The sequence below is a fragment of the Palaemon carinicauda genome, chromosome 2, assembly GCF_036898095.1.
Source record: "Palaemon carinicauda isolate YSFRI2023 chromosome 2, ASM3689809v2, whole genome shotgun sequence".
NCBI classification, from domain to species: Eukaryota; Metazoa; Arthropoda; class Malacostraca; order Decapoda; family Palaemonidae; genus Palaemon; species Palaemon carinicauda.
In genome coordinates this window covers 147,368,668-147,379,252 of record NC_090726.1, presented here as the reverse complement: position 1 = coordinate 147,379,252, position 10,585 = coordinate 147,368,668, and the positions used below count along the sequence as shown (strand labels likewise).

Here is a 10,585-nt window from a genome sequence, read left to right as displayed (position 1 = left end):
AGAGATTTCCATTAGAAATGCCAGCTTAACCTTTTCTGGCTAAACAGATGCCGCGAGATAGTGAGAGAAGGTGGGAGTGTAAGCTGGTTGACTGACAAGTTAATAGTGTATTTACTACGAGTGATTTATGCTATGCATCTATATTCATCTTCTTAGTGTGAAAAAAACAAAGATCTTACTACAGCCTATCCTTCCAACGACCCCAGAATCATATATACTGTATATATATATATATATATATATATATATATATATATATATATATATATATATATATATATATATATATATATCATAAAGTGCATTTTACACATTCCTCCAGCCTTCATAAAAAAAAGATAAATCAAGAATATAAAACGCAAATTTGTCGGTACTATGAAAATACATATTGAGAATATGCAATTAACTGAGAGAGAGAGAGAGAGAGAGAGAGAGAGAGAGAGAGAGAGAGAGAGAGAGAGAGAGAGAGAGAGAGAGAGTTGAGTACTACGGCTTTTGATATGGAAGCACAGAGGAAGAAGCAATGACCAAAATAACGGACCCTGTTTCGGACCCAACAATAGGACTTCTCAAAAAAAGTCTAAGAAAGATTGAGAGTTGCATTTTCCTTCGTATCCAGCTGCAACTTCCTCTTTCCTCTCTTTACACAGAACAAAAACCTTTCAGAAGAAAGAGTAAGAAGACCTTAAGGATCTGTGGCCCAAAAGGGAAAGAAGTCTTGAGAGTACACACTTTGGGTAGACTGAGGGAGTTCCCGTCCACTCAAAGTACCAAGTTGCCCAAAATAAACACAAAAACAATCCTGGTGGAAAAGCAAGTAAACACCTTCCGTTAGTACACGCCCGGATACTCCATACTTTCTTCAAATCAATCAAAGTTCTATGCATCTAAGGAAATGCTTGTATATGCATGAACAACCAAACAAACATACCTCCCAGGATTATATCTATTAAGAAACAAACAAATATTCTTCAAGTTTTGTATATTTATCATCATTTTAGTCTCCCTATAAATATTACAATGATGAAAATCAAGTAAAGAAAAAGAAAACACATACGGCACTATATTCATCACATTTTACAAATATTATCCCAATGTGAGCAGTTAGGTACTAACAGAGAGACGAGGTAAATGTAAGTGAAATTTATTCAACAGATAACGAGCTTATATATAAACACTTGAAGGCAACAATATCACAAAAATTCAAACAATGTGAAACATGCAATGGTAAGCTTAGACAGGTTTTTCTAATATATGTGCGGAGAGAGAGCGATACATAACAAAGCAATAGCATTACGTAACAAATCGGTAAAACAGCTTACCACTTAGAAGTGTTAGACAGAATCACTTCATGAAGCACGATATTGTTTACAAGGTAATGAATGATGTATCACACTATGTGTGAGTGTACAGTACAGTAGATGTGGTCTTGACGAATCTCCCGTCTGCTGTAAGTGTACTATGTGACTGAAGTTATCTACGGCCGTAACAGGATAGTGGGTGCTTTCTAAGCTACCATCCCCATTAAATGAAAATATCTCCTTCATCAGTGTATAAACAGTACATTATATATATATATATATATATATATATATATATATATATATATATATATATATATATATTATATATATATATATATATATATATTATATATATATATATATATATATATATATATATATATATATATATATATAATATATATATATCAATTTTCGTGAGTGCAAATGGCACCATACACTATTCCAAAACATGAGTAGATACACAAATCTACATACTCCATATGAAATCGAGCTAAAGGTCATTCATTGTACTTACCTACTGGATTATTGTTGGTCCAGGTAACTCTGGTACAGGCGGCAACTTCTTTCCCACCTTTACAGCACGTCCACTGGTTTCCTTTTATGCAGCCGTTGTGGTAATGATCGCTTAAGCACGGATTTTGCGCAACTACTGCAAAGGGAGAGAAACAGAACAGATATTATTGGTGCCATTTTTATTACCCCCTTTGGTGCTTGTAACTACACTGTCTGCATACTAACTCGAAACACGCCATGAGACATGAGCTTGTGGAAAAATAAAGAATGAAATTACTGTATAATTAACATTTCACCATGAATAACTGTAAGGATACGGAAAAGACATTAGAGTCCCATGGTTTAATGGCGAGTTTCGACTCAGATATGGAGTTATTATACCGCCAAACCTGCTGTTATTATCATTACAAGCCAAGCCGCAACACAAATTGGAAACGCAGGATACTGTAAGAACTAGATCCCCAACAAGGAAAGAAGTCAGGCAAGGAAAACGTAAAGAACAAATAGATAAAAAATTATATGGAAATAACAATATGGACAGGACGGACAGTAGTGATGGGTTTGAAAGGGAAGCTCAAATAAGAAAATAAAGACAAAGGCAACCTCTTGATAAACAGCAAGACATCCTAGTCCCCTATATTAAGTCTTCCCAACAGACTGGAAAAACTTCAACCCAAAACCGTGGAGGGCCATGGTATAGAGCAGGGGTGCACAACCTTTTGAGCTACTCGGGCCACATCATCAAACATATATCTGGTCGAGGGCCACATCATCAAACATATATCTGGTCGAGGGCCACTAGACTAGATTTTACATGAAATGATAAATAGTTTGTAGAATGTTTAAAGATAAAAAAAACATAGTTGCTCACCTGTTTTGTTTTAATGAGATTTTTGACACTGAGATTCATGTACAAGTTTTTTTTATGTTAGGATGGAAATTTGTGGTTGCCAGTCTTAAAACAGAGTGCAGATTTTGATCACTTAGCCTGATACGAATATTTGACTTGGTCTGGTTGAGCAGACTAAATGTTTGTTCACATATGTAGGTAGAGCCAAATAAGCTTGCATAAATAGCAGCTTTGTTTCTCAAATAAGGAAACTGATCTTTGGCCAAGCAATTATAAAAGTTGAGCAAGTCCCCTTCATTATACTTGGTACGAAGGCTGTCATTATTCTGAAGATCAATCATTTTGAGTTGTGCTTCGAATTCTACTTCATCATGAGATACAGAAAAGGGGTTGCTGAACAACTTCAAATCATTGACTTCTTTCTTTAGGTCCTCAAATCGGCTCCCAAAGGCCTCCAAAAGTTTTCCTAATTTTGCTGCATAATATTCATGTCTATTGCATACTTTGTGTTTCTCACACATAAGTTTGTAATTTGGGAAGTGTCCTAACTCTCCTTTAACTATCTGTAACTGAAACAATTTTAGTTTTTGTTCGAAAGCTGTCACATAATTGGCTAGCTGAGAAATAAGTTGGTTATTCCCCTGAAGTTTATGATTCAAGTCATTTAAATGACTTGTGAGATCTACAAGAAATGACAAATCACAAAGCCAGTCAGCATTTGTAAGTTCTGGTACCATCTTATTCTTTTCATTAAGAAATATCTCAATTTCATCCAGAAGACTGATAAATCTTTTCAGCGTATTTCCCCTGCTTGACCACCTTACTTGAGTGAAAAACACTAAATCGCCATATTCTGCTTCAATTTCATCAAGAAATTGCTTGAATTGCCGGTGATGCAAAGCTGAGCGTGACTTGATAAAATTGACTGTAGAAACTATAACTTTCATTACATGATCAAAGTCCAGTTCTTTTCCGCACAAATTTTGTTGATGTATTATGCAATGAAATTGTTTCAGTTCATATTTTCGCTCTCCAAGGTGTTTAATCAATAGCTGCACCAATCCATTCTGCTTGCCTATCACTGCAGGAGCCCCATCAGTTGATATTCCTACTAACTTGTCCAAATCTAACTCAATTACTGAAATTTGTTCTAAAAGTCCATTAAGTAAATTACTACCAGTTGTCTGCCCCTTCAATGAACTGAGCCCTACGAGTTCCTCATGAATAGAAAAGTCCTCTGTTACACCACGTACAAATACAAGTAGCATTGCCGTAGATGTAACATCAGTAGATTCATCAGTGGCTAGGGAGAAGTACACAAATTGTTTACTTTTCTCCTTCAACTGGTCTACTATATCACCCGACAAATCAACAATACGACGTTGCACTGTCATACGATTCAAACTGATATTCTCAAACTTTTTCAAAACATCTGGAGAAAGTTTTTGAGCAGCAAGTAGAATACACTTTTTAACCCTGGATAGGTACGATGGGTCGTTTGCGACCCCTAGCGTAAAAAAAAAACAGGTTTTTCTCACGTGACTCACCCCCGTGACTGAATTTGTGGGTGATCGACCTGCAGGAGGTGTCTCCCCTACACGCTCTAGTAGTGTCCAGATGTGCATTGCTGTAGCTGTACTCCTTCCCCGATTTCTGAGACGCGTCGGGGTCGTTCGCGTCCGAGTTTACCCTTCTAAGGTAGTTTGCATAATTATCAAAGTTATTACGTATTATGAAATTGTCGTAGAATGGTGCAACTTGTATAGGTTATCAGTTGTGGAAAGTCTTGGTGGATTGTTTGGCTACCATGTGCATGTTTTTTTTTTTAGTTAAAATGTCGTTCATCACCACGAGGACCATTTTACCGCGAGTGCCCCTTTTTCATTTTTTTTCATTTTTTTGCCAAGTCATTTTTCCGTAAGATATTGCCAAATAGTGTCGTAAAACTTTTGCTTGTTTAGTGTTGGAAAGTGTGTCTAGATGATCTGGCTACCCATGCATGACTTTGTTTTTGTCAGATACGACGTAGTTATTGGTATATTGGGTATTTAACTGCGGTTACCAATTTCTGTTTTTTTTTCAATATTTGTAAAAATTACTACGTAGTAAGGAATTGCCGTATATTATTGATTTTTTTTTTCATGTTTATGTGTTAGAAAGTGTGCCTTGATGGTTGGGCTAACACGTGCATGTCTTTTTTTTTATCTGAGATGTCGTATATTAGAATGTCGGGCATTTTACCGCGAGTGTCCCTTTTTCATTTTTTTTTCATTTTTTTGCCAAGTCATTTTTCCGTAAGATATTGCGAAATAGTGTCGTAAAACTTTTGCTTTTTTAGTGTTGGAAAGTGTGTCTAGATGATCTGGCTACCCATGCGTGATTTTGTTTTTGTCAGATACGACGTAGTTATTGGTATATTGGGTATTTAACTGCGGTTGCCAATTTCTGTATTTTTTCAATATTTGTAAAAATTTACTACGTAGTAAGGAATTGCCGTATATTATTGATTTTTTTTTCATGTTTATGTGTTAGAAAGTGTGCCTTGATGGTTGGGCTAACACGTGCATGTCTTTTTTTTTTATCTGAGATGCCGTATATTAGAATGTTGGGCATTTTTCCGCGAGTGCCCCTTATTATTTGTTTTGCATTTTTTTGCTTAGTCATGTTACCGTAAGGAATTGGCAAGTAGTGTCGCAAAACTTATATTTTTATAGTGTTGGAAAGTGTTTCTAGATGATCTGGCTACCCATGCCTATTTTTTTTTTACCCAGATATGGCGTATATATAAGTATGTGTTCGATTTTCCTGTGATTGCCATTTTTTCGTTTTTTCCCATTTCTTTCAAAATTACTACGTACTAAGGAACTATCACAGAGTAATATTTCATTTATATGTTTATTTGTCGGAAAATATGCCTTGATGGTTTGCCTAGCACGTGGCTGAAATTTTTTTTTTCTGAAATGCCGTATATTAGAATGGCCATTTTTCCACGAGTGCCCCTTTTTATTTGTTTTGCATTTTTTTGCTTAGTCATGTTACCGTAAGGAATTGGCAAGTAGTGTCGCAAAACTTATAATTTTATAGTTGGAAAGTGTTTCTAGATGATCTGGCTACCCATGCCTATCTTCTTTTTTTAGCCAGATATGGCGTATATATAGGTATGTGTTCGATTTTCCTGTGATTGCCATTTTTTCGTTTTTTCCCATTTCTTTCAAAATTACTACGTACTAAGGAACTATCACAGAGTAATTATTCATTTAGATGTTTATTTGTCGGAAAATGTGCCTTGATGGTTTGCCTAGCACGTGGCTGAATTTTTTTTTTCTGAAATGCCGTATATTAGAATGTTAGCCATTTTTCCGCGAGTGCCCCTTTTTATTTGTTTTGCATTTTTTTGCTTAGTCATGTTACCGTAAGGAATTGGCAAGTAGTGTCGCAAAACTTATATTTTTATAGTGTTGGAAAGTGTTTCTAGATGATCTGGCTACCCATGCCTATCTTTTTTTTAGCCAGATATGGCGTATATATAGGTATGTGTTCGATTTTCCGGTGATTGCCATTTTTTCGTTTTTTCCCAATTCTTTCAAAATTACTACGTACTAAGGAACTATCACAGAGTAATGATTCCTCTAGATGTTTATTTGTCGGAAAATTTTGTTTACTTTTTTTTTGATTGAATATCATCAAATTTTTTTTAGCTAAAATATTGTTTTACATTTTTTTTTTTCGATTTTATTTCCCTTCAAAAAAATTTTTTTGGGTCAGAATTTTAATTTCATAGTCGTAAAATAATCGAAAATTATCAGCAACCCACCATACAATTTTTATGCATATCCAATAATAATTAGATTAGTAAATAACACCTTGAAATTGACATACCCTTCCTACATTTCAAGTGGCAGATTAGGGAGTCTGAGTCAGTGTGGTTGGCGGCCATTTTGTGGACATATCCGAAGCGTAAGCTGCCCTATCTATATATATTCTTGTTCCCTATAGAATTTGTGATATTTTGGTATATTTTTACCTGCATAAATATCATATTATATATTAAATATATGTATTTTTTTACGGAATTTCTAAGTACTCAAAAAATTACCTTTAGATATGGCCCCTGATATAAATGTAATTTACAAAATAATGAAGATTTTTTTACATATTTCTATTTTAGGATAACATATGTTTATTCCCTAAAAAAATTAGCCACTTCCTATTTCATTTGGGTACCCCAAAAAATTCATGAAATTTGGACCAATTTTTTTGGCCAAAAAAAGTTACCCTTTTTTTCTCATTTCAGATCTTCACCTCCATGGGTCTGACTTCATCCAAAATACATCAAGATGTGTCCTAAACATTCAGGAATCAATTCCTAAAAGGATTTGTGTATATATGTATAAACTTTTTTTTTATGAATTTTTATGTCAGGTCTTTTTTTTTTCTACTTAATTTTTTAAAATATTTATAATAAACAGTTTTTCTGCAGATGAGTAGTATTTATCTATATAGTTGTTTTAAGCATTCATTGAAGTTTTTTTTGGCAAAAGAAAAAAGGAGGTTACTGCAAAAACTGATTTTTCAAGAATTTTTTTTGGCGTCGGGGTCGTTCGCGTCCGAGTATACCCTTAAAGGGGTGTCCGAGGAGCGTACCTATCCAGGGTTAATGAAATCCCCTCTGAAAATGCCTTGGAATGTTTAGCAATCAGGTTTGCAATTTCATCACTCACTTCTGTTACGTCCTGTCCCTCTTTATTTTTCTGAATAAACATATTTTTTTGCACATGAAAACCTTGCATTAGTGATTTAATTTTCTGCTTTCTTAGTTCACCAACAAATTTTTCATAAGGCTTGTGCTTTGTCAGATAATGCCTTTGCAAATTGTATTCCTTACAAACGGCCACACTATTCTGGCATATCAAGCAAATGATTTTTTTTTTCACTGTTTTCCACAAAGAAATATTTATCTGTCCATATTTCTTGAAATTTTTTATGTTCATCTTCAAGCTTTCTTTTTCGACTTGAGTTTTTGTCCACAGAAGTACCAGAAGCCATAGTAGCTAAGCAAAATTAATCTGAAAACACTACAATGATAAATGCCTGGCCTTGTAGCAATATCTCCTATTTTAGACTGCAAAGAAACTATCGGAGCTCAGACAAATTGGCTAACTTGCCAAATAATCATTTTCCAAACTTTTTAAACTGGAATTTAGATGTATTAGGAAACCATAATTATGAATGTAAAATACAATAAAAAAAAGAAAAACAAGAAAAACAAAAACAGTTTTCGCATCTGTTTAAAAAGAGAATAGTATTCAAAATTATGATAAATATTAATTTAGATATAACTTCAGGTGGTTACCTTCCCTTCACAACACTATCCTCGAACACGAAAGCAGTCGAGACAAGAGGTGAACGCGTATGGTTGTCCGTTGTGGACAACCATACGCGTTCACCTCTTGTCTCGACTGCTTTCGTGTTCGAGGATAGTGATGAAATTATGAATTTAGTGAATGAACTGATTATAGATAACGAGATAATTCAACAATAACAAGAAAACACAAAGAATAATACACACACACATATATATATATATATATATATATATATATATATATATAATATATATATATATATATATATATGCACAGACACATATACATACATACATACATACATATGTATGTGTGTGTGTGTGTTATATAGTACATTTTTACTATTTGTAATTATATCATAAGACGGAGTAATATGCTTATATTTATTATTTTCTTTTACTGTACAGAGAGTGATATATTGTGTTTTCTATGATAACTTCGAGGGCCGCCATGTGCTTCACTGGGGGCCGCATGCGGCCCGCGGGCCGCCGGTTGTGCACCATTGGACTATAGAGGCTATGGCACTTTCATAATACTAGAGAACATTGGTTTGATTTTCGAGTGTCCTACTACTCTATCATTGTAACCAAATGGGTACTAAAGTACAGTCACAGTATCAACTCACCTGAGGGAGATTGCTTTCTGTTAACAATTTATGAGAGAATAATATAATGTATGAGGAATATGTCAGATTATTTAGTGTATGTGCTAGCAAAGAAAAAACAAAAAAAGCAATAAAAAAAAACATCCTTTTTCAATATTCAATTAAAAAATCTTAATGTTACACGAGTGAAAACTGACCATAATCTAAAGTGCAAAGAACGTATAACACATAATAATAATTTACACATATTTGCATATGAACACATACATAAATATATACACATATGATATATATATATATATATATATATATATATATATATATATATATATATATATATATATATATATATATATATATAGATGGTAGATCAGCCAGGGCACCAGCCACCGGTTGAGATACTACCGTTAGAATAGAGAATCATTGGATCCTTTGACTGGTCATACAGTACTACATTGGATCTCTCTCTCTCTCTCTCTCTCTCTCTCTCTCTCTCTCTCTCTCTCTCTCTCTCTCAACAGTTCATTCCTTTTGGTAAGGGTACAAGAGATTCTTTTAGGCATGGTGAGCAGCTCTTCTAGGAGAGGTACACTCCAAAATCAAACCATTATTCTCTAGTCTTGGGTAATGTCATAGCCTCTGTACCATGGTATTTCACTGTCTTGGGGTAGAGTTCTCTTGCTTCAGTGTACACTATTCCATCATACTTCTCTTCCTCTTGGTTTTTTAAGTTTGTATAGTTTATGAAATATTTACTTTAATGTTGTTACTGTTCTTAAAATATTTCATTTTAATTGCTCATTACTTCTCTTGCAGTTATTTTCCTTATTCCATTTCCTCACTGAGCTACTTACCCCTGTTGGAGCTCTTGGGCTTATAGCATTCAGCCTTTCTAACTAGGGTTGTAGCTTAGCTAGTAATAATAATAATAATAATGATAATAATAATAATCTAAGCTTTCGTGTCTAACAAACCAACCTAGTGCACAACTTACTTCGTATACCAGTAAGGTGATTGGTAGGTCTTTGGTTGAGTAAATTACACATAATAAAAAAAGACTGTCAAAGTAAGAAGAGATAAGTTTTAAAGAAAAGGATAAAAGCTGTGATGTATGCGGACCTAAAAAGTATATTATTGTAATAAAGAGGTATTGAGGAGGAAGTTGAAAATAAAAGAAAAAGATACGGTGTTAAGAACAAATTTACGCTTTGTGATGGAAACAATTCATGAGTTAGAATATTTAGATAGTAAAGCGAGTAATCAAAGGTAAAATCTGGCTCGAAATAAGGGGGTGCTATTTTTCTATAATCTACGAACATCTGTAGAGTAAGAGTGATAAGGGTATTTACTAGCACTAAATAATAATTTAATGAGAAGGCCGAACTGATTTCTTTATCAAAATCATCATAATCATCATCTCCTCCTACGCCTATTGACGCAAAGGGCCTCGGTTAGATTTCGCCCGTCGTCTCTGTCTTGAGCTTTTAATTCAATACTTCTCCTTTCATCATCTCCTATTTCGCGCTTTATAGTCCTTAGTCATGTAGGCCTGGGTCTCCCAATTCTTCTAGTGCCTTGTGGAGCCCAATTAAACGTTTGGTGAACTTATCACTCTTTGGGAGTGTGAAGAGCATGCCCAACCCATCTCTATCTACCCCTCATCATGATCTCATCCATATATGGTACTCGAGTAATCTCTCTTATAATTTCATTTCTAATCCTGTCCTGCCATTTAACTCCCAATATCCTTCTGAGGGCTTTATTCTCATATCTACTAAATCTACTGGATAATGTTTCATTGTCATACCACGACTCATGTCCATAGAATTATACCGATCTCACTAAACTGATATATTTCTGATTTCTATATACAATTTTAGGGGATTTGGTTTCCAAATTTAACGTAACCTAGCCATTGGGAGGTATTCATAAAAATGAAGGATAT

General features: G+C 34.3%; 1 protein-coding gene across 4 annotated transcripts in view; it reads right to left on the bottom strand.

Moving 5' to 3' along the window:
* Positions 1–10,585, bottom strand: part of Btk (tyrosine-protein kinase Btk29A) — a 739,841-nt gene that overhangs the window by 554,936 nt on the left and 174,320 nt on the right. For all 4 annotated transcript variants that reach the window (XM_068358867.1, XM_068358885.1, XM_068358876.1 and 1 more), the window contains one exon: positions 1,822–1,956. In XM_068358867.1, the coding sequence (XP_068214968.1) occupies positions 1,822–1,956 (135 nt within the window). The remainder of the gene's footprint in view (positions 1–1,821; positions 1,957–10,585) is intronic.